The following is a 24,930-nucleotide window of genomic DNA, read 5'->3' as shown; positions in this document are numbered from 1 at the left end:
CCTTCACTTACTACTCCATTATTGTGGCCTAGAAAATAACCACAGGCATTTATTTAACAAGGTTAACTTCTGCTAGTGAAAAACATGGAACAGTGTTAATGCACTGCAGTCATTAGTTGATGAAGTGGAAAAAGTTAACCAGCACTTCATGGACAATGGATGCATCATTTTAGTAATTTTTACAGCAACAGGAGCCTGAACATCTCACACAGTGCATTAAGAACTGGACATTTTCATCTATTTGTGTCTACTGATGTTGGGGTTGATAATAGTCAATAACTGATACAAGGCTTCTAAACTGGAAATGTTGACCTTAAAGAAAAATAACACAGAGCTGAAAAAAAAAAAAAAATTCACTCCCTCCTAAATTTTTTATAGATAGCTTAATATTTATTTCTGCATATGCTAATTAACTACTTTGACTTAGTCGTCTGAACAAAAAAACACATGAAAAGAAAAAAAGAAAGTGAAATCTAGCCCCTACCCATGCATAGCGCATTTTCAGTCTTAAAATTTTCGGGGGTGAGGAGTGATGACACTGGTCAATTAAACAGTTTTCTGCAACATACTATCGTATATCATACAACAGGTCAACCTCCAGATGGTTGAATAAAAACAGGGAAATCATCCTTTGCTCAGACCATTTTAACAGGCTTAATTTATAGCCAATTTTGACATTTTATAGAAAAATTAAGTAATTGATTAATCTTTTAAGTAAAAGGCAGATTAAGCCTCAAGGAAAATAATCAACGGTTGCAACTAAAAATCACAATATAAAGCCTATTAGAGGTGATTTGCTGATTTGCTGATACTACTGTGTTTGTTGTGTCTTTAATTATGAGACAGTAGATGTGGTTGATGCCTTTTCCCATCTTGCATCATTAAGTTGAGAAAATAATATCATCTCGGCTCTAGTGTATCAGTTACAGACAATGATATTATGTCTTCAGTTAGAAGAGAAGAGAAGAGAAGAGAAGAGAAGAGAAGAGAAGAGAAGAGAAGAGAAGAGAAGAGAAGAGAAGATTTACATGCCCCCCACCCCCCACCCACCCACCCCTCATCCTGTATGTCACAGTCACATGCACATTAGTTCAGCTTGCCTTCAGGCTAGTCAGTCACTTTACATGCATTGTGATCACACATCACACCACATATGACTCATAAACTGTAGGCCAAGCACAAATGCCACCAACCATCACTAAATTTGTGGAAACTGACTCAGTGGTTTGACAACCCAAGTGTTGAGAGTTTTTGTGAGGCCAAAATGAAAGGATATTGTGATAATACATGCATTTACTTTGAAGGAATCCTCATTTATCATAGAAAAAGTCTGAAGAGAAAAACATAAATATTGTTTATCCTGTTTCTGAGGAGCAACCCCCATTACTGGCGAATTTCCAGAAACTGTCAGTGTCCCATACGTTGGCTGGTTTCTAATAATAATTCATTCATCCATTTCCTCTCTACCAAGGTCATAAGAGGAAACCAGACTGCAGTGCTTATCACTATGTTCTAGTACCTGCTGCTCCTATACAGCAACACCGGCATTTTTACAACTCTTGGATTTACTAACCACATAAATCTTTTTTTGTCTAAATCAAGAATGCGGCTGAAGATTGTGGTGTTTCTCATTTACAACACAAGAGCCACATGGTCATGAGTCTTGGTGCCGGATGGATACAAAGATGCCAGGATCACATGATTTACAGAGGAAACAGGGCTGAGCACAAAGACAAACCACAACATTGCGTTATGTTTTTTCTATACCCACACACTACACAAATGCACATGCCACGCTCTTGTTGCAAAACACAAATGTTGAACAGTGTCTCAATTCTTTGCACATGCTATTTCTTAATCAGTGAATGCAAAACAGGACGAGCTGAAATCACCAGACACGGTTGGAGGACGAGCATGACAGATCTGAATAAGGAGCAAAGAGCAGGGAGACATGGCTGTGGATTCACCCATCCCTTCACTTCCTAACCAAGGCTAGGTTCATCCCACTGCACTCCTCCGAGGCACTAAGGAATGCCAAGAACTCAAACTAAAACTAGTTCTGTGACAAGGCACACGAATAAGAATGCAAAAAGACGCGACATCAGCAGATAGACGAGGCACTTCTCCTCTGCTCTACTGGCAAGACAACATCTCATTTGAAGATTTGACAGAACTAAACAACAGCTGAAAAGATCCAAGAATGACTAAACACTGTGTGGACACTCAGGACAGCAGCCAAGTCAGTCCAAACTACGCAGAGACCCACAGAAATGACAACTCTACACACAGATGGATTACGTAACCTTAAAATCCAAAAACCCCCCCAAAAAAACAAGGAAACAAAGCATCTGCAATGATGTGTCATTAGGTCTTGTCACAGCATATGTCATGAGTATGTCATCAGTAAATAATTAATTAGCTGATCAAGCTAACATTTTACTATAAACTGGAGATATATAACTGTAGGTTGGATACAAACAATCAATATAAACACATTACTTTGGCCAATGAATGTGTTTGTAATGAAAAACACTGTACATCCAGGGAATATCTTAGTTTATGCCTTAATTTCAAAAATGACATTATTCCTACTTAAGGCTGAGTGATAAAATTATAACTCTAGAAATCATGATATAATTTTGAATCATATAGCAATACAATTTTCATATGGAATCATGATAGTATTCCATGGAATTAAGTGGTTCACATCCAGATAATTAGATTTCTTAGTGTCTTTAGTCTTTATTTTGTATCCATTGTCAAATAAAGCTACATCTTTCAGCGTTTTGTTGTTCACACAGTATTTTTTGACACTGAAGCAATATTTTAGCATTTTAATTGTATGGATGTTCTACCTGTCGACATCTGAAAAGTTCTGACGAAAACAACAGTTTAAAATGATCCATAACCTTTATTAATCTTTCCCTAGAATCAAAATTTTGCCTTTAAACTAGAAGAAAAGTTTGGTTGAATATTTATCATGATAATATCAATATTTGTTTCCCACCAGCTCAGTCCTATTCAGCTCTCCATGAATATTAAAATTCCCACATTCATTTAACAAGTAAAAATAAGATTTTTCATCATTGAAAAGTAAGGGGTGTTTTAGTCTCCTAGTTTCAGTCCTTCAAACACCTACATGAAAAGGTTGGTGCTGTCTTCCATTAAGTTTAAAAGTAAGCATATTTCTCCTGGTGTTTCTCCAGAAAAATAAGCTTTCTAGGCATGAATCTCAACATTAGTTTTAGAAACTACTGACTTGCTGGATGTGTAAAACATGCAGAGTTGGGAGTACGGTACTGTTGTAGTTTACATGATGCATATCAAACAGTAGGATGTTAAAGTGCATATAAACAAAGTCCTTTTTTTCCCTCAGGGCACCTTATAGGAAGTGATTTATCTGCAAATGCATCTTCAGCTGTTGTTGGGCTAATAATATAAATAGATCCATTATGAAAGAAACAAAAGAAAGAATAGTCACCAGCCCAATGCATCATATTCAAGAAAATCACATTATGGCTTTATCAGATCAGTATTGTTCATCTTTTGAGGTATTAATTATCAGAATATGGTCCGTACCTGCATCACCCATATCGGAAAACTACACAACAACAGGCCAGTAAAGGAAATGCAAAAAAAAAGGTTAAAGTCAAAGTATGTAACACTTCTCACTTGACTCTGGAAACACAATTGGTAAAACATGGCCCCTCCTCTTCACTCAGCAAATGAGGAAGTGAGAATGGTGGTCAAGCGAGCAACAGACTGGAATGGTGAGATAAAAGACAGGAAATACAAAATATAACATAACATAACAACAACATTGATTCAGTCCAAGGGATTATATTCTAAAAAAGGGAAGAAAAAAAAAAACACCAACACAACAGCCTACAGGAAAGTCCTAGAGGTGTTTCTGTTGCATCACCAACCGGTCAGACTGGGCAGTAACTGAGAAGAATCCAAAGAAGAGAGAACTGTGTAACTTAAAGAAGTGATATTTTGCTTGTTTTTAAATGGAATTGTGCATTTTAAAACATTTGACTGTGGTCTACATAAACTGTAAATGCTACGCTTGGGTCTGAATTCTTCATTAATTCAACTCCACAGGTCCATCTTCAACCCTATTTCTGAGTAATGACACCAGAAAGGTTGTTTTGAGCGACGGCCCTTTAAATGCACATGAGCCACTTCATGCCCTGCCCCCTCCAGGTTATTGGCTGTGCTGCTCTGTCCCATTCAACCAACAACTGAATATTTTAGGTAACTGGCTCGACGTTTGGACATATTTTCAGTATGGACTACAACTGTAGCTGCTGATAAACAGTTATGTCGTACTCGGAGAAATGTTCGTCGGAAGTCTTGACCTTATATGTGCAAATGTCGTGACGCAACTAGTTATAGACGCAACAAATCAAGCAGGAATTAAAATGGGTTGTAGAAATCCACTCAATTTTGGCCAAAATGAATATAAAGATACATTTGCAGCACCTGGAGGGTTCAAATTCAAACTTTTTGAACGATTAGAGACCCCAAATACACAAATAAATGAACCAAAGACTAATAAAAGTGGGTTTAGCAAAACATGACCCCTTTAACTCACTGTATTTTCGGTTGTTTCATTCATGCATGATGGATGCTGTTATTGGCTGGATACAAACTCCCTCTCCAAAGGTAAACACAGGAAAATAAGAGGAAAATAGAAAATACAGGTAGAAGGCAGGATGTCTGCAGGTAAATACACAACCACATATCCTCCCGAGACCCAGAGAGGAAAGGGTTTGGCTTTTTTTTTCTTTTTTTTTTTACATTATATAACTGCCTTGATTGGAAATGGCATGATGCAACAGTTTTGTCAGATACAGAAGATAAAAATGAGTCAAACAGAAGATAAATATAGAGTGCCCGAAGTTATGTGGGTGAAGGATTATTGTTAAAGAAAATGTTACATGCTTTGTCTTTAAGCCCTTAAGATTTGCCAAACAGAATGATTCTATTCTGAGGATATTCTGGTGGTTCTGCAGAATAAAACTGAACTTAAATTAGGTTACTTTAAACAACTGTCACAAACTGTAACAGAGGAAGTGGAATTAAACTATAAACAACTATGTAAATGATATCTGAACAGGCCTCTGAGCTGTGGGGAGAAAAAAAAAAAAAAGAGAGACACATTATTCTGCTTTCCATTAGATTGATAATGTATCAACATGTGTTTATTCTGAACTTCTCCATCTGCAACGCACAGTTCTGGATAAACTAAATGTTTACAGAAGCAGCTCAGCCTCAAAGAGCATGTCTATGTACGTCCATGCAAAGCGTCTTCTAACAGACAAATGGCATTCTGTCAAACAGGTTGCACACATGCATTCCTTCTCTTTTGACCCATTTCCAGCTGATGATGTGCATGCTCCTTCCAGCTGCAGTCAGGACTGGATTATCTGAGTATGTGTGAATCTTTGAAGTCAAAATAAGTGAAAACACTGGTTGCTCCTTTTTCCCCTTCACTCTGCTGCTCACTTTGCAAAAAAAAACACAACTCAAAACACATGCCTTATGCTCAGTTTGGATGTATGAGTCGAGGTTTAATCTAATAATATGAAAGCAGAGGAAGTTGCAAAAGAAAAAGGAGTTTAATTCAAGACTCCCATTGACCATCATTTATGGGTTGAAGAAAGAACAACCCCTGGCCTGTTGCCAAAGCCCCTGCCAGAGCCTTGTACAGCTGCACCACGTTTCTGACCAAATAAACACTTCTTTTAACCGACAAGTCAACAATTCATGTCAGATCATATGTTATCACTGCTACAATCACTCACTGCTACTTTCTAAGAGATGACAACTTCTTTTCGGATGGAAACCAAACTCAAGTCTCACGGTTTCCGCTCCATTGAAGCTGTTTTCCACACACGCACAACACACACAAAAGCGAAACAAAGTCAGAAAAACGTGTGCTCAACTTACCTCTGTTGATACGGAATACTGTGCAGGGCTGATAATCTTCTATCGATCGTGAATGTGCTGAGGTTGGCGCTGAGGATCTGTGTGCAGCCAATCCTGAAGTCTGCAGAGAACTGGCAGCCAGGCAGGCCAGCTAAACTGGCCTCATCCAGAGCCTTACAGAGGCGGAGTTGAGACAAGACTCTCACAAAGCACCACCAGAAATGACAACATTACACAACCCTGGAAAGAATTATCACACTACATATCATTTTCTGCAGACACGTAGTATAGCAGCCCTTCAAATGACCTCTTCATACTTTGTGTTGAGGGATTAATTGTACCTAAATTGCTCATCAACATCATGTATTACTTTGTGTACATCTGATTCCTGTAAGCAAATATTTGTGTTTAGCCAGATAACACATAGCTAAAACCGATAACTTTACAAGCCGCATTTATGACAACCATAATTTTTTCACTATATCAGCTAATCTGTAAAACTGAAAAATTGCCCAAATGCTAACTTATCTTAGCATAGCAGCGAACTTTGTTAGCTTGTTATCATGATTGAAAAAAGTAAACAAGGCATTATTATTTTAATATTAGGATGCTAAATCACTAATCTAACAGTTCAAGTATGTTAAAACTTTTAAAACATATAATGTAAGACATAAACAGGAAACAACTTTTTGAATATTGTGTACATCTGATTCCTGTGAGCAAATATTTGTGTTTTGCTAGATAACACTTCGCTAAACCTGATAACTTTACAAGGTACATTTATGACAACAATACATTTTTCACATCAGCTAATCTGTAAAACTGTATATATCACAGACACATTAAGATGAAAGTCAGTTATATTTTTGACAAAACTCATACTCAGACGTCAACATAAAATGTAAAAAATTAAATTGCCCGAATGCTAACTTAGCTTAGCATAGCAGCAAACTTAGCTTGTTATCATGATTGAAAAAAGCAAACAAGGCATAATTATTTTAATATTTGGATGTTAAATAACTAATCTAACTGTTCAAGTATTTTAAAACTTTTAAAACATATAATGTAAGACACAAACAGGAAACAACTTTTTGAGTATTGTGTACATCTGATTCCTGTGAGCAAATATTTGTGTTTTGCCAGATAACACTTCGCTAAACCCGATAACTTTACAAGCCACATTTATGACAACTATAAATTTTTCACTACACTAGCTAATCTGTAAAACTGCATGTATCACAGACACATTAAGATGAAATTCAGTTATATTCTTGACAAAACTCATACTCAAACAACCTCAAAATAAAATGTAAAAAATTAAAGTGCCCGAATGCTAATTTAGCTTAGCATAACAGCAGACTTAGCTAGCTTGCTATCATGATTGAGAAAGTAAACAAGGCACAATTATTTTAATATTAGGATGCTAAATAACTCATCTAATAGTTCAAGTATGTTAAAACTTTTAAAACATATAATGTAAGACACAAACAGGAAACAACTTTTTGAATATTGTGTACATCTGATTCCTGTGAGCAAATATTTGTGTTTAGCCAGATAACACATAACTAAAACCGATAACTGTACAAGCCACATTTATGACAACCATAATTTTTTCACTACATCAGCTAATCTGTAAAACTGCATATATTACAGACACATTAAGATGAAATTCAGTTATATTCTTGACAAAACTCATACCCAAACAACCTCAAAATAAAATGTAAAAAATTAAAGTGCCCGAATGCTAATTTAGCTTAGCATAACAGCAGACTTAGCTAGCTTGCTATCATGATTGAGAAAGTAAACAAGGCACAATTATTTTAATATTAGGATGCTAAATAACTCATCTAATAGTTCAAGTATATTAAAACTTTTAAAACATATAATGTAAGACACAAACAGGAAACAACTTTTTGAATATTGTGTACATCTGATTCCTGTGAGCAAATATTTGTGTTTAGCCAGATAACACATACCTAAAACCAATAACTTTACAAGCCGCATTTATGACAACCATAATTTTTTTCACTACATCAGCTAATCTGTAAAACTGAAGAATTGCCCAAATACTAACTTACCTTAGCATTGCAGCAAACTTAGCTTGTTATCATGATTGAAAAAAAGTAAACAAGGCATAATTATTTTAATATTTGGATGCTAAATAACTCATCTAATAGTTCAAGTATGTTAAAACTTTTAAAACATATAATGTAAGACACAAACAGGAAACAACTTTTTGAATATTGTGTACATCTGATTCCTGTGAGCAAATATTTGTGTTTTGTCAGATAACACATAGTTAAAACCGATAACTTTACAAGCCACATTTATGACAACCATAATTTTTTCACTACATCAGCTAATCTGTAAAACTGCATATATCATAGACACATTAAGATGAAATTCAGTTATATTCTTGACAAAACTCATACTCAAACATCCTCAACATAAAATCTAAAAAAAAAATTGCCCGAATGCTAATTTAGCTTAGCATAACAGCAGACTTAGCTAGCTTGCTATCATGATTGAAAAAGTAAACAAGGCACAATTATTTTAATATTAGAATGCTAAATAAGTCATCTAATAGTTCAAGTATGTTAAAACTTTTAAAACATATAATGTAAGACACAAACAGGAAACAACTTTTTGAACATTGTGTACATCTGATTCCTGTGAGCAAATATTTGTGTTTTGCTAGATAACACTTCGCTAAACCTGATAACTTTACAAGCCACATTTATGACAACTATAAATTTTTCACATCAGCTAATCTGTAAAACTGTATATATCACAGACATATTAACTATATTTTTACATAACCCCTACTCAAACAACCTCAACGTAAAATGTAAAAATAAAATTGTCCAAATGCTAACTTACCTTAGCATAAGAGCAAACTTAATTTCTGTTTAATGTAGCTAGATTAGCTTGCTAGTATGATTGAAAAAAACTAAACAAGGAAAAATTACTTGGATATAAGGATGCTAAATACCCAATCTAACAGTTCAACTTTTAAAACATATAATGTAAAACACAAACAGGAACAACTTTTTGAACATTGTGTACATCTGATTCCTGTGAGCAAATACTTGTGATTCGCTGGATAACACATAGCTAAACCCGATAACTTTACAAGCCACATTTATGACAACTATAAATTTTTCACTACATCAACTAATCTGTAAAACTGAATATGTCATAGACACATTAAAATGAAATTTAACCATATTTTTACATAACTCACACTCAAACAACCTCAACATAAAATGTAAAAATAAAATTGCCCGAATGCTAATTTAGCTTAGCATAAGAGCAAACTTCTTGCTAAATTAGCTTGCTATCATGATTGAAAAAAGTAAACAAGGCAAAATTATTTTAATGTTAGGATGCTAAATAACTAATCTAACAGTTCAAGTATATTAAAACTTTTAAAACATAATGTAAGACACAAACAGGAACCAACTTTGAAAAAATAACACTAACATAATGAAAAATTGTTTGCATAATATTAGCATTAACATAATTAATATAATCTATATTATAAAAGCCTAGTAGCCTCTGTGTGCATGCGTGCATTTGTGCGTGTGTCTCAAGAATCACACAAAATCTGGAAAGAGCTGACTGTTGCAGTTTGACATACTTGTGTATTTTTGGTCAAGGAACACAGTAGTGAAAACAGGAAGTTCCTAGGACCAATATTTTGGGAGATATTAGTAATTTTGGAATAAAATTGCCTTACAATCAAGTTGCTATGCCTAGAACACTTTGGTGGTGACTGCTGGACAAATGTGGAACAGCTTGCACAAATACACAACAGCATAAAAACTACCACATCTAAAACTCATAGATCCACATGGGTCAACACGCTAGTGTTAACATAATGCATTAACATAATGATAACATTTTGCTAACTTAGCCTTATAATGCTAATATTATGTAATTTAGCTACATGTACGATACACAAACTAGGCAACTCATTAACTGGAATTCATTATTACTAATTTTCCTAACTAGAAAAATAATCATTTGGAATAATCTTAGCATCCTACACTTACTGACTCGATAGAAATACATATTTTACTGAATATCCGCGTATGTTTGATTGTTATAGTAATAGCTAAAGGACTTATTTGTAGAGTCCTGTTATCATCTTGTAAGTGGTATCTGGTTTGTGCATGTCATTCCTCTCCAGGGCTTCCCTGATCAATGCTGTTGGTGAAACCCTCCCTCTGCAAGGCTCTGGATCAGACTTACTGCAGCTGTGTCTGCTGGGTCTCTTATCCGGGGTTTTAGCAGTGATGCAATGTTTCCAGATGTGGAACAAGGGATAAAAAAAAAAAAAAAAAAGAAATACTCTCACACATACAAAACAATATTATTGTAGCCTTAGGAACAGAAATTATTTCCGCCAACAGTTATAATCCCATAAAACAAACTAAATGTATATTTCTCTATTATTAATTGAGATCCTCTTTAAAGACAGGGTTATTATTAACACATTGCTTTGTTAGTATTTCACTTCATGAATTTGCATTTTCACACAATTACTCTTCAAATACGTATTATTGTCATTAATAGCAAAAGTTCAGTTGAGTTCTGCTGATTTTTGAGGAGAGATCCAGCACCTAACATGCAGTGATTGCATTATCTTTTTTTTTGTTTTTAATTTCCTATATGATCTTTACATTAGCAATATGTTACCAGTGTATTTATTCTGAGTTCAAACTATTTAAAAGTTATGACCATATTTTGGTCTTTTTATGAAGGGTCAAAGATCCATTAGTTGAATAAAGCCCAAATAAATTCCCAGCTGTCCGATGAGTTGAGGCAGGAGATGGAGTAAAAGCATGTTGAATATTTCAGAACTTGTTCTGCCAAATTGCTTCATTAAATATGATGGACACACAACCAGCCTGGGCAGATGACTCTGCATGGAGCACTGGAGAGAATAGATCAAGGGCCCCCCCTACTGGACAAGTATGGTCATTAAAATACAGTAATAACTTTAACCTTCTGTCCAGTGGACACACACTACAGCAGTTTTTGTAAACTTGTCTCTTAGCTTGTAATGTATTTGTGATTTCATCAGGTATGTACATTACTCATGCTGTTCTGACAAAAATCAACTGACAATCTGACTTCCGTTCTTGCAGTTCCATTGTATTTATGACAAAAAAATTGTATGAAAATCAATACTTTCAACATTTTATTTAATTAATGTGTACATTTCCTTTATAAAATTCACAAGCATTAATAATTTTACAAAGTCACTCAAACTCTTATTAACCTTTTTACATCAAAGACCTTCACATTTCACTCAAAGATGTGTTTTTTCACTCTTTGAGTTTGTGTTATTTTCCTCATATCCCTATACTTTTCTGTGGAGAACACCTGTTTTCATTTATATGTAACAAGATGACTGAACAACTAGTCAGACCAAAACTAGCTGCTAGCTACTTGCATGTTTTGTTTGTGCAAAATGTGTCTCAAAGCAGGATGACACAGAGCTGGTTTTTGGCTCAGACGCTCCTGGTGGAAAGGCACTGATTGACGACCTCCAGTAACGATGAGTTCTCCAAAGCTGCAGCCACTCGCTCTTTGTCTGCCAGCTGTTTGTTCACTGCACACAGCAAAATTAACAGTCAGAAAGAAAACTCATTCAGCATTGATTAGGTTAATATCACACTTGGAACAATTAGTAAAAACTACTTCGTGACCACAGTATAGAGAACAAAACATGATACTGGCATAAAAACCGTTGCAAAATACACCATTACGTTTTTTTTTGTTTTTTTTTTTTTACCTGCATCCTCTGAGGCGTGAGTTCCAGGGGTGATGTGAACGTCAATCTGAGAGAAAATAAGAGTTAAAAAAAAACAAAAAAAAAAACACCTTAACTTAAATCATTCAAAGAAAAAGCATTCTAATTCTTTCCATTCATGCACACGTACTTTGAACCTGTCAGGGAGGGAGCGCAGCAGCTTCACTTTGATTGACAGACCAATAAGGGTTGCCATGCTGCAGTGGGGGATGGTGGGAGTGAACTCCACACCCACAGTGCTCCCTGCATCATCCACCTGAGAAAGAAAGAAAACCAGCTTTAAAGTGTATCAGTAGTTTTTATTCTGTTTGTCAAAATTCCTGCTTAAAACTGGTGTTAAAGTGTGGATGCGTCATTTTCCCAACATAAATATTTTAACATAAAAAGAGAAATACAATGATAATGGTTTTCAGACATAAAGTAACTTCAAAACATATTAGATACATACTGTACCTTTACTCGGACCTGCTCCACCACATTGAGCTCCTCCAGAGAGAGGGGGTGCTCTGGGTCATTGATGGATCTGATCAGATGTAACTTTGGTTAAAGAATTTAACAGATGCAGATAAACTTTAATGATCCACAAGAGGAAGTTCAGTATTTTATTTAGCTCTATAAAAAGAAAGAAAGAAAGAAAACCAAACAAAAAAAATAGAATTAAAGAACAAGTAATCATCATCCTACAAAACATCAGAGTTGATATAAACTGATGGCAGTGGGCATGAAGGATCTTCTAAACCTCTCAGTCCTGCATTTTAATGAGGTTAGTCGCCCACTGCAGCTGCTTTCCTGGATCATCATGTCATTAAGACTCATTACACATGTCGAGCATTATAAATGACTGATAACACCACTTCTAAACAGTGTAAAAAGTTTTCAGGACATTGCTAAAAGAAGTTAAAACATAGAAAATACATAAATACAAGTAAAATCATCAATTTGACTTCACCCTAAAATAATGTATTTTATGATCAACATTGCTAGATCAGTTAACCAGTATTGGGGGAAAATTAACTACATGCAGTTAATCTAGTAAAGCAGCTCCTTCAGCACAAGACTTTTACACACTGTGCAAGAAGAAGCACTTCCACAGGTCATTCCACCCCACAGCCATCAGATTTTATAACAGTTCACAGTAAACCCCCACCACCACCACCACCACCCCCACCACCCCTATATCACACCATGTACATGTGCAACCAAAATGTAAATAATGTAAATATGTAAATACCATTTAAATTTTATATTTTAAAACTGTTTAATTCTAATTCTCTATTTATATAAATATTTATATAAATACCAAATTTCTCATTTTCCTTTATATTTCCCTCTCACTTGTGGGGTTTTTTCTACCCGTCTTTCTCTTGCACTGGTGTGTTGTATGTTACTGCTGTCAACTGTGAAATTTCCCCATGGTGGGATCAATAAAGTCTTATCTGATCTTATTTTAAAATTATGCAGCCGCTTGCTGGTGGACCAAAATAAATATAATCTGCTGTCTCAAAGCACTATACAAATTATTCCAAGTGTCAGAACAAAGTTGAGCAAAAAACACTGATGCTGCTGATGCTTCTTCCTAAAATAATTTACAGAAGGACCTGAAAAGGAACCTGACACTGCAGAAACTCTGAGGGAATTTAAGTCTTTTTTAAAGTACTGAGGAAATTATACTCTTGGTTGATGTAACCACCGCTACACTTCTTTACTGACCTCATCTATGGCCTTAGATCTTTGTATTCATTCATCTGTAAACTATGAAAGTTCTGTATTCTGCTGTTATTTGTTATAAAAATGCCTACACTACTCGCTTGTCCGAGTCACTCTTGTAGTAGAGATTTTAATCTTACGGAGGATTTCACCTTTCCATAAAAGAACAGGATTTGCTGGTTATTTTAATTTCTACAATTTCAGCTGTAATTCAACTAACTTTGATGAACCTGATCCACTTTTTTCGATCAACTGACACCTGTTTTAAAGGTACAATCTGAAGACTGTTAAAGATTATACAATGCAAATGCTATAAAATAGATGCCCATCCTTAAGTGTTAAACTTATACAGCTCTGGAAAAAATTGAGAGACCATTGCAATTTCCTCTGAAATCATGTATGACAGCCATTCCATTCCTGTGTCTATTGAATTCCAACACAAGCACACCTTATTCTACTTAATAAACACCTGCTCTATGTCTTATTTAAGAAGGAGAAGTATAAAAACCACTAATGTGGCCATCGCTATTTTCTTACAATAGGCAAAAACAGTGTTATTAGTACCACAAAAGCAACTGGAATCAAAAAATAACTATATTGAAAACTACTGGACTTCTGCTCTGACAATGTTCCCACACTCTGGACTGGTTTTTCTAACAGGACAATGCTCCTGGCCTCAGCTAGGTCAATAAAGGTGTGGATGACGGACCACCAGATGAAGACCCTGTCATGGCCAGCCCATTCTCCAGACCTGAACCCACTTTGAAAACCTTCGGAAGAAGATGGATGGTCACAAGCCATCGAACATTGCTGAGCTTCTTGGATTTCTCTGCCAGGAGCTGCATAAAGTCATCCAACAGCAGTGGAAAATGAAAGCTGTCATTGAAAATCAGGGTTATTCCACTAAATACTGATGTCTGAACTTTTCCCAAGTTACAACGTTAACATTGTGTTGTTTAGAAATGAATATGACTCAGTTTTCTTTGCATTATTTGAGGTCTGAAAATACTACATCTCTTTGTTATTGTGACCATGTGTCGAGCTCTGCAAATACATGCTCTAAATAACAATATTTTTATTTGGAATTTGGGAGAAATGTCGGTAGTTTAGAGAATAAAACAAAAACATTTATTTTACTCAAACAGATACCTACAAATGGTAAAATCAAAGAAAGTGATACTTTTGCAGTGGTCTCTTTTTTTTTTTTTTTTTCCAGAACTGTATATTAGTTGACATTTCTAGTGATGTTTTGGTACATTTTTAACCTTAAGACACCAAATGTGAAATTAGTGCCATTTTTCTGCTGACATGTGATCCTTGTGTCATACTTATGCAATATCAAGCAAACCAAACTTAATTTCTTCCCAAGAGCAGTTTTGCTGTAGTTCACATTTTTCTTTGGTGGGTATCTTGCAATTTTATGTTTTCATAATATTTTCCACTAACAGAGTGACATATTGTAATTAGCTACGCAGTTACCTAAAAATGATGCAACAGCTTGCAAGACAAACTCTCCAGACTATCTGTGAATATCTCATTTAACAACTATGCAGATACATGGCATGTGTAAACCCAGTGTGAACCATAAGAAATGTCTAGACACAGTTAAACCCATAGTTTAAACAGGATATCGAAGATTTCTCGGTCGTCGATGGGGTCATGAACATCATCATCCTCCTCGGACGCGGTCAGCTGCCTCTCCCCCGACCGCTGGAAAATAACAGGGTTAGCGTTTTCCAGACGAGTCCCCCCAGACATTCTGAGGCTTCGTTCTACTCTTTTAAAGGTAAAAAAAAAATATGTTAGATTGAACCAGCAGCGCTAAACACACCGCTTACATATCATAACTACACAACCACAACACTTCCGGTTTTGACGGAAAGCGACAGAGTACAAAAACAATGCGAAAACTCTTAAAGGGGCAGTTCACCAAATCAGATCTTCTACGTAGAGGAGTGATATTTGGCTTTTTTAAATGGAATTATATATTTTAAAACATTTCCCTGTGCTCTACTTAAACTGTAAATGCTATGCTTGGGTCTGAATTTTTCATTAATTCAACTCCACAGGTCCATCTTCAACCCTATTTCTAAGTAATGACACCAGAAAGGTCATTTTGAGCGCTGGCCCTTTAAATGCAAATGAGCCACTTCACGCCCCACCCCCTACAAGTTGTTGACTGAACTGCTTTGTCCCATTCAGTCACTTGTGTTCGTTAATACAACCAACAACTGAACATTTCAGGTAATCGGCTCGAAGTTTGGACATATTTTCAGTTTTACTACAACCGCTGCTGCTGATAAAAAAAATTATGTTGTACTCGGAGAAATGTTTCTCGGAAGTCTTGACCCTATATGTGCAAATGTCATGACGTAACTAGTTATAGATGCAACAAATTAAGAAGGAATTGAAACGGGTTGTAGAAATCCACTCAATTTTGGCCAAAATAAATATAAAGACACCTTTGCAGCACCTGGAGGGTTCAAATTCAAACCTTTGGAACTATTAGGGTCCAAATACACAAATAAATGAACCAAAGACTAATAAAAGTGAGTTTAGCAAAATGTGACCCCTTTAACAGACATTATCCTTATGTTTTCAGTATTTCTAATTACATGTTCACCACAAGGTTAAATAACTTAATTCATTCATTTTCTGAACCCGCTTTATCCTCACTAGGGTCACAGGGGTCGCTGGAGCCTATCCCAGCTACTTATGGGCGAAGGTGGGGTATGCCATGGACATGTCGCTAGTTCATCACAGGGACTGGACACCTGTTGAGGGAATTCATTGCACAACCGGAGTTACACAAGATTGTGTTTCCTGTCTTTCATGGGTTTTTCACTTGTTTGGATTTAATGAATAAATAATTACTATTTAAGAACTTTGTGTTTTATGACTGGCTGTGTTCACTATCCTCTGTATCCTGTTGCAAAGTCTACTTCTCTGCATGTTCACAGACACTCACTTTAGTTGGTATTTATTTATAAATCCATCCTTGTGGTTCCAGCTTATCTTTGTACATACATGGGTAAAACCCAAAAGCAATATGGTCTGCACTCCCAGAACATCCTACAAATGGTAGTTCCCGGAGTTATCACAAATTTAGGTCAATAAGAAGAAAACATCTTTTTGAAACACTGCCCATATTTCATGAAATGATTTACAGAAGGATCTGCCTTACTTTTGGGGAATTAAAACCTTAAAGGAGCATAGAAGTAATACTTTTGGTTAATGCAATTACTTCTACATTTGCACTGACATCATTCTTGAACTGTAACGTTAATTATTCTGGTCTCTTATTGTATTAAACTATATATTGTACTTTATTTATTTATACTGTATAAACATTGTTTGTTGTTTCTTGATTTGTTGTTACTATGTCCATGCTACTCTCTTGGAAGAGTCACCTGGTTAAATGTTTGTATATAAAACTGAAAATCAACTATTTGATTATGATGTCACATCCTAGAGGAAGCAAAACCTCATCAATTGCAGCATTAAAGATGACCTGATGAAAGCATTAATAATTATAGATTATTTATCCTTCAGATGGACCAAAGCAGTACTTGTACTTATTTAACTATATTGTGCTAATATTTATCTCATGATTACTTATTTTATAGAGGCTTTTACTTGTAATGGGGTATTTTTAAACATACCTACAGCCATGTTTATTTGTAGGCCTACATGAGAAAGTGCTTAACTAAAAATACAAGTGATAGGAGTGTTTGTTGCATTATGATGGGTGAAAAAACAGACATGAGGAAGGATTAATAGGTTGAGATTTGTCCTCTGTCTGGCAAGAGAAAGCTTTCATCTGTAAGGGTGAGATAGAATGTGGTGGATCAGGAGGTAAGGAGTTATGAAGAAAGAAAATACAGAAGTGTAAATTAATGTCAGTAAACCAATGGTTACTTGTGTAATGTGAAGAAAAGTAACCAAATGTAGCACCAAAAGGAGGATGGGAGAAGAGATAAGTAGCATTCTGTATCAAATTCAAGGTTAATAGGTTATATAGTGGGCACTGCAAAAATTAAAAGTTTTGCTTTTTCAGTTTTCTAGTTTTGAAAGTAATTTATATTCTCAGTATTGCCTAATTTACACTCCATAGCAGAAGAGGGCAGTAACTCACCAACACATGAATTACAACCAAACATCCGCTTCAGTAAAAGACACCTTTAAGTGTTTATAAACATGTCAGATTTTCGGTCAGACTGATCGGAATAGTTGACGTGAAGAATTTATTGTAAGCTACTCCAGTTTCTTAAACTGATTTTAAAAATTGCATTCCAAGTACATATAGTGTGTTTTTACTGCTATCAAAAGATTTTTCCTCCCCTCGTACTGGAATAATAAAACCGATGAGTTGCTATAATATAGGAATTTACGAGTGAGTCCATGAAGGCATCATCAGGAACGGCAGTGGTGGGACAAACAGGTCTCGGCCAAGGGTTCGCAAAATTTCACACTTAGTGGCCATTTTTTTATTATTTTACACCATGGATTCACGGCCTCCACAAAAACCATGGGAAAGGAGAATTCCGGGGGCGATGAGTGCGCCCGTAAATTACAGGTAATCTGATATTTTATTTGATAAAAACGTGGGTTGTTGTGAGTTCCGTGCTGCTAGCTGGTAAGCTAATGCTAAAGTTGCACAGGCAGGAGGGGCAAAATAACAGATCTTTGACGCAGCATAGTCTCAATACATTTCCATTTATGTATTTGCTGTAATAGCTGACGAAAGCCCGTTAAACAAACTTCACCCTTGGAAGAAATAGAGAATCTAAAACTGCAGATAAGTTAACTTAAAGTAACCCAGGGCTGACAGGCCGTGCTCAGTCATATGCATGTTGTGGAGTTAGCAGAATGTGAACCTTGTACCTGTTTAGTTCATTAAGGACCAGAACACAGAATATAATAGGTTAAAAGTACTTCAGACACTATTAATTGGTCTCATTAATTACAAAAAAGGCCAGCCATGGAATGAAACAAAAATAAGCAGCTTTAATATACCTTGGACCGCTGTAATCTTTTATATAAGATAGGCCTATATATAATAATCTTCTTGGTTTTAATAACAAGTTTTTTTCCCCTTGTTTTTGTTAAGTTCATGAAATTAATATAAATACTCATGGAGGTGAAATACTTAATGCACTAATGAAGCTCAGTTTGTTCCAGCACAGGTCATTGTAGGCTGCTAACTGAAGTTTCTTTTAAAACAAAGCTATTTTAGACCAGTGATCAGAGCCCATACTCATAGTTTACAATAAATGTTGTTGAGATACTGTTGAATTGTATGTTGTCTAGCATCTTATAACAGCTGTGCATCAGAGTTTTTTTTTTTTTTTTTAAATTGACATTAAGGTTGTAATTTTTACTGCATTTATTGGTTTCAAATATCAGTCAGTATCAGCCCTGAGAAAAAAACACATTGTTCAGTCTGTATTGGAAGTAAGTCTTCATAGTACATTTAAATATTAGATGGATGTACTTTAAAGCCTGTCATACAAGATTAAAAACCCTCCAGCACAGAATGTGACAGTTTTGGCTTTAAACAAGACAAGGAGCTTACGGTCTTTGATCAGTTACTGTTCTAATGCTCTATTTGAACAGAAAACCTGTATATTGTGAACACTGTACATATTTGAATGAAACTGTGTGTCTGTGTCAGGTGGGTTTTGGCACTTTTAAAGCTTGCAGCAGAACATCAGTCATTACCACATTCTACATCTATGGAGTCACTTGCATAATATTAATGTGTTTATTGTGTCTTGTGTGATTTATCTCATCTAGTATTTGTATTTTTGGACTGTACAAAGCTCTCAGCTCAGTTCAACATAGATTATAATCTTATCATTCACACACAACCAATCACATTTATCTGCCTTTAACAGTATAAATTTTTTTCCTATTTGTATAATATGAAGATGAGCTCAGATGACTTCAAATCTGAAACCTCCCCTAATCACCCGTATACAGTTCCTACATGCATATCTTTTCCCCCCTGTTTATATTGTGTTTCTCTGTCTATATTGGACCTTTGAGTCCAGATTAAAGTTGAATTGATATCATGATTTTTTTCAGTACCAGGGCTTTCAGCCTTGTTCACTTTTGACTAAATATTGGAAGTTTGTTTACTGTATAAATGTGCTATTCCTGTGCATAAAGTGAACTCAGTCTGCTGTAGATGTGCACACAATACTGTCGTAAACTCACCAAAGATGTCATCTTTACTCTCTCACCTCACAGGTCTACAGATTTTTCACCACCTTCAGCCCCTTCCACATCTGCTGGCCCTCCTGTCTTGACCAGGATGGTGCCACCAGTGCCTCCTCGTCCTGTACAGAATTCCTACCGTCCATCCTACAGTTCCTTTACGTCCTCTTACTCCCCCTATGGCAGCTCCCTCTATGGTGGATACAGTCCCTACAGTTATGGTGGTGCCTATGGTGGTGGTTATGGTGGTGCCTATGGTTTGGGTGGATACAGCCGCTTACCCCACAATGATGACATTGCCCCCAGCCGATTTGTACAGCAGGCGGAGGAGAGCAGCCGTGGTGCCTTCCAGTCCATTGAAAGCATCGTCCACGCCTTTGCCTCTGTTAGCATGATGCTGGATGCCACTTTCTCAGCTGTATATAACAGTTTCCGTGCTGTTCTAGATGTGGCTAACCACTTCACACGGTTACGTGCACACCTGACCCGGGTTCTGTCAGCATTTGCATTGGTACGCACCTTGCGCTACCTCTACAGACGGTTACAAAGGCTGCTGGGTCGAAGAACAGACTCTGAGGTGGAGGATTTATGGGCAGACAGTGCAACTGACACCCTTGCTACAAACGCTTCCAGAGGGTTCGGACCAGGGATGGATGATAACACTGTCAAGTCCTGGCCAATCATTCTGTTTTTTGCAGTAGTCCTGGGAGGACCCTACCTCATCTGGAAACTGCTGAGCTCCAGCTCCTGGTCTGAAGAAAGCAGTAAGGATCGCATTTATGGTTTTTACCTTCAGAATAAATGTTTACCTTTCCTGCACATTTGGGCTTTGTAATATGACCAACATACAGATACAGGTCATTTAAGATCGATATAGTGACACATACTGCATCACAACATGACACATTTTCTGTGAAGTCATTGAATTGATGGTTTCTAAAGTATTTCCATATGGTAATTTTAGTTTTGAATTTTATCTGAATATAAAATTATCTTTTGCCTTGTTTGTTCAAATAAAAAGTACTGACTCATATTTGATTCTTTTCCTCCTTTTACTTAGATCATTTGAGCAATTTCACAGTCAGCATGAAACAAAGTATTAAATATTCATTTTGTTCAATATATTTTTTTAGTAGTAGTAGTATTTTTTTAAATTGTATGCCCCTGACATGTAATTCCAGGTAATGTAGCTGACAACATGTCTGTCTTTCTCGTGAAATCATCAAAATCATGTAAAATGAACCTTGAAATATCCCACAGCTCTAATCATATCACTTTTATTGTAATGATTTTTTCAGATTTGTCACTTTTCATCATTTTTACATTTTCTCCATAAATATCTACACTAGCACTACCATTTGCTTATTTTCCACTGGACTGAGTTGAAATTTGATTTCAAGAACCTTAAAGAATAATATGGTATAAAATTACCAATATGGTATGGTAATTTTAACTTTCATTATTTGATTCTGTGTTGTATTACTATTGTATTATATCTACAGATTATGTCATCTTGCATAAAAAGAGTGTCATAAATCTCACCAAATATAGATGCAAAGCTTTTAAATTTTTAGTATGTTTTTTTTTTTATTATTATTATTTGGACTGTATATTTTCCCTAGGTCGATTTAAAAAATTGAAATAATCAGTCTTCATGTCTGTTGTCTGGGGGTTTTTTTGTACTTCTAGTTGTAACAGTGGAAGATGTTTTGTGCCTTTTATGTGTAGACACCAACTGGGCGAGTGGGGAGGATGACCATGTGGTGGCCAGAGCAGAGTATGACTTTTCAGCTGCTTCTGAGGAGGAGATCTCTCTGCGGGCTGGAGACATGCTCAACCTAGCACCTAAAGGTGAGGGCTCCGCATTATGGCTTATTTTCAAGTGGTATTTGTTTCATTCCATACCAACTCATCCATATCCTCCCAGTTTATGACATCCATCCATCCATTCATTTTCTTCCGCTTATCTGGGGCCGGGTCGCGGGGGCAACAGTCTAAGCAGGGATGCCCAGACTTCCCTCTCCCCAGACACCTCCTCCAGCTGGAGCTGGAGGAGGTTTATGACAGAAATCTGAAAAAGAAAACAGAAAAAGCTCCATTAAGTTCTATGGACCTTGCACAATCTGTATAAGTTTACTTAAAATCTTTTTGTAGTTCTGATTGTTCTTTTATTTTTAGCACGCAAAGTCAAATTTTGTCATTACAATATTACGGGTCTTTTGAGTGTAGAATGACAATCCACCTCTTTTAACATGTAAATGAGTTACAACAAAACTATAACAAGTTCTCCCTGAGTTTGCTCTGGTTGGCAGGTTCGCTGGTAGGTTGTTTTTTTTTTTTTTTCAGGTTTTTAGCTTTTAAAATCTATTTTATCTATTTATTGCTACTGGTGTATTTTGTCACTGCTGCACTTTATGGCTGGACCCTTCAGCTGTCCTGTACATTGAGAGATCTGTGTGTATTGTGGAATGTATCTAATGTCTTGTCCTTTGCTGTGACCCATGCCTGCAAACTGAATTGCCCCTTGGGGATAAATAAAGTGATCTGAATCTGAATTATTTCTTCAGCAGCTGCAAAAAACAGTCTGCAGGTTAAAGTTCACTACAATTGAAAACATCTATGTAGTATTCCTGTTGTATATGGTATTACTATAAACTGACTGGCCTAGTAACATCAGTACTACAAACCCATTGTGTAATTCTGTCTGTAAAATACTGTAATTACACTTTTCCACTGGCCATTGACAGTGAATGTTTTCTCAGTACTGATCATCTGATTATGTGATTCCTCACAACAACCCCCTCCACTGTCTTTTCACCTTAAGATCAGGTCCTGTCTTGAATCCACTTGATGAAAGATACCATACTGAACTGGAGAACTTTAAAGAAGTGATATTTTGCTTTTTTTTAATGGAATTATGCATTTTAAAACATTTCCCTGTGGTCTACATAAACTGTAAGTACTATGCTTGGGTCTGAATTCTTAATTTATTAAACTCCACAGGCCCCTATGTCTGACTGACACGTTCATTAATTCAACCAACAACGGAATATTTTAGGTAATCGGCTCAAAGTTTGGACATATTTTCAGTTTTTACTACAACCACTGCTGCTGATGAACAGTTGTGGCATACTCAGAGAAATGTTTGTCAGAAGTCTTGACCTTACATGTGTAAAATGTCATGATGTAGCTAGTTGTAATACGTAACAAATTAAGCAGGAATTAAAACAGGTTGTAGAAATCCACTCGATTTTTGCCAAATTTAATATAAAGATAGCTTTGCAGCACCTGGAGGGTTCAAATTCAAACTTTTGGAACTATTAGGGTCCAAATACACAAATGTACCAAAGACTAATAAAAGTAGATTTAGCCAACTGTGACCCCTTTAATATCTGTATGTGTTTTATTCTCACTATTTAGAGCAACAGCCCAGAGTGCGAGGCTGGCTTCTGGCCAGCGTGGATGGTCAGACCACGGGGCTCGTCCCAGCCAACTACGTGAAAGTCCTGGGTAAAAGGAGAGGCCGTAAGCAGGCGGAGATGGAGGCACTCGCTCAGATCCAGCAAGAGAACCCACAGGCCCCCCAAACGGCTCCTGCAGTACATCCACAGCCGTATCCAGCCCCGGGCTTCACCTCCAGCCTCGGTTCCTTTCCACCGTCATCAGAGGAGCTGCTGGAGGCGGCGTATACAGAAACACCAGCTTCTATCAACTCCAGTCTGCCCTCCAGTACAACTCTAAACATCCCAGAGAAGAATGATTTGTGATGGTGCACCTGTTGGCTTGGCTTAGTCAGTACTTGTTTGCAATATGTAACTAAAGGGCTGTCCACACCTAGAAATCTAACTGGAACTATAACACATTGAGCATCCATACTGTTGAGTAATGACGTTCAGTGCATGTTCCAACTGTGCTGAAGCCCTAGAATTAATGTTGATCATGAAATTGATGCATTTTTTTTACCTTTTTATTCACAAACATCCCACTGTAGAAAAGGGGACAAAAGCGTGGCTAGTTACCCACTTTTCCTCATATGAAATTAATACAAAAATGCTGCAGTTTATCTTAAAATGTCCACAAAAAATACTGACAGGCATTGAATGTGACTCCTGTAAATTCAGATGTGTTCAGTGGATACATACTTTACTCATAAAATCACTCAGACTCTGACTTACCTTCACCATCTACCTGAATTGAATGATTTTATCCTTGTAGTTGTTCTTGGTGTGGGCAGCTCTTACAGCTTGATTAATAATCAGCTGACGTTAATAGATTTTTGCAGCTAAGAGTGCACCATGGACCTTAGTGAGAATGACTTAAATTAACCCCTTGGCTCATAGGAAATGGTTAAACTTATCCAACACTGTGTGACCCTTCTTCTAGAAATGGCTTCTACACAGATTCAGTGTACTGTTGTGTTTCAGGTGTGTTTATCCTCACACAAGTCAAAGTCCATCAGATATAGAGTGCATTGTTGCTTTGGTCATGTCTGTGTCGAGATGGAACAGGGTTTAGTTTAAGTAAGAGGTGCAGCGATGTATCATTTATATATGGACGGTGGAAAACGTAAGTGTAAATGTTGTGTTTCAGATTATAATTATATAAGTCTGTTTGACGTGGCCCTCGTTAAGTGTGTAAATGGTAACGGATTCATTCAGAATATGAACAGGCTAGATTTGCACATTTTCAGCAGTTCTATACTTACAGAAAGTGATTATGTAAATATTTAATATAAATATTTTGAAAATAAATATTTTCAGAAACTCAACTTTTGTCTTCCATGTCTTATCTTTATTGAAGTACACACTCAAGGTCCACTTATATTCTTAGACATGTCCTACAGAGTAAACACTAAAACATAATATAGAAGACATTTTAGAATAGAAATTTGTAAATGTATGCAACAAAACCCAGTATTCTCAATTCTTGTTTGTTGCTTTTGCAATCAGTTTTTACAACTTAAGTTTGAAAGAACTGAGTGAAAAAGTATGGGATATTTGACTGATAATTTGCAGATGCATGGCCTGATCTCTACAATCACCTGATCAAAGCCCAGTTGAGATGATGTGAGATGAATTGCAAACAGAATGAACCAAAAATAATACCCCTTGCCTTCCCTTCGAATAGCAGGATAATACTTATATGTTCCTACAGGTGGCTCGTTGGTCTAGGGGTATGATTCTCGCTTAGGGTGCGAGAGGTCCCGGGTTCAAATCCCGGACGAGCCCTTTACCATATTGATGATGTAC

At 36.3% G+C, this 24,930-nt stretch overlaps 3 protein-coding genes and 1 non-coding gene across 5 annotated transcripts in view; 2 read left to right on the top strand and 2 right to left on the bottom strand.

The window, feature by feature from the left end:
- Positions 1–6,139, bottom strand: part of wipf1b (WAS/WASL interacting protein family, member 1b) — a 36,800-nt gene extending 30,661 nt beyond the window's left edge. For both annotated transcript variants that reach the window (XM_030156657.1, XM_030156659.1), the window contains exon 1: positions 5,956–6,139. The gene's annotated coding sequence lies outside the window, so the exon portion shown is untranslated. The remainder of the gene's footprint in view (positions 1–5,955) is intronic.
- A 4,986-nt stretch (positions 6,140–11,125) lies between these two features.
- On the bottom strand, positions 11,126–15,341 carry ciao2b (cytosolic iron-sulfur assembly component 2B). The gene is made up of 5 exons (XM_030156782.1): positions 15,094–15,341; positions 12,209–12,288; positions 11,886–12,011; positions 11,738–11,783; positions 11,126–11,554 (listed from the first exon to the last, which is right to left on the bottom strand). The coding sequence occupies exons 1-5, from the start codon at positions 15,218–15,220 to the stop codon at positions 11,454–11,456; spliced, it is 480 nt and encodes a 159-aa protein (XP_030012642.1). The 5' UTR covers positions 15,221–15,341; the 3' UTR covers positions 11,126–11,453.
- A 2,514-nt stretch (positions 15,342–17,855) lies between these two features.
- pex13 (peroxisomal biogenesis factor 13) lies at positions 17,856–24,449 on the top strand. Its single transcript, XM_030156356.1, has 4 exons — positions 17,856–18,038; positions 19,715–20,445; positions 21,410–21,532; positions 23,102–24,449. The coding sequence occupies exons 1-4, from the start codon at positions 17,965–17,967 to the stop codon at positions 23,446–23,448; spliced, it is 1,275 nt and encodes a 424-aa protein (XP_030012216.1). The 5' UTR covers positions 17,856–17,964; the 3' UTR covers positions 23,449–24,449.
- Positions 24,450–24,837: 388 nt separating this feature from the next.
- On the top strand, positions 24,838–24,909 carry trnap-agg (transfer RNA proline (anticodon AGG)). Its single transcript has one exon. It is a non-coding gene; the product is annotated as a tRNA-Pro (tRNA).
- Positions 24,910–24,930: the final 21 nt, after the last annotated feature.

The sequence above is a fragment of the Sphaeramia orbicularis genome, chromosome 15, assembly GCF_902148855.1.
Source record: "Sphaeramia orbicularis chromosome 15, fSphaOr1.1, whole genome shotgun sequence".
Classification (NCBI taxonomy): Eukaryota; Metazoa; Chordata; class Actinopteri; order Kurtiformes; family Apogonidae; genus Sphaeramia; species Sphaeramia orbicularis.
This window is presented reverse-complemented; position numbering and strand designations above follow the sequence as displayed.

Bases quoted from the DNA above. Each gene is read 5' to 3' on its own strand.
- pex13 (XM_030156356.1), top strand. From the start codon at position 17,965: ATGGATTCACGGCCTCCACAAAAACCATGGGAAAGGAGAATTCCGGGG. The intron at 18,039-19,714 runs GTAATCTGATAT...CTCACCTCACAG, and splicing joins AGTGCGCCCGTAAATTACAG to GTCTACAGATTTTTCACCAC. The intron at 20,446-21,409 runs GTAAGGATCGCA...TTTTATGTGTAG, and splicing joins CTCCTGGTCTGAAGAAAGCA to ACACCAACTGGGCGAGTGGG.
- ciao2b (XM_030156782.1), bottom strand. From the start codon at position 15,220: ATGTCTGGGGGGACTCGTCTGGAAAACGCTAACCCTGTTATTTTCCAG. The intron at 12,289-15,093 runs ATATCCTGTTTA...AACCAAAGTTAC, and splicing joins CGACGACCGAGAAATCTTCG to ATCTGATCAGATCCATCAAT. The intron at 11,555-11,737 runs GTAAAAAAAAAA...TGCTGTGTGCAG, and splicing joins TCACGCCTCAGAGGATGCAG to TGAACAAACAGCTGGCAGAC.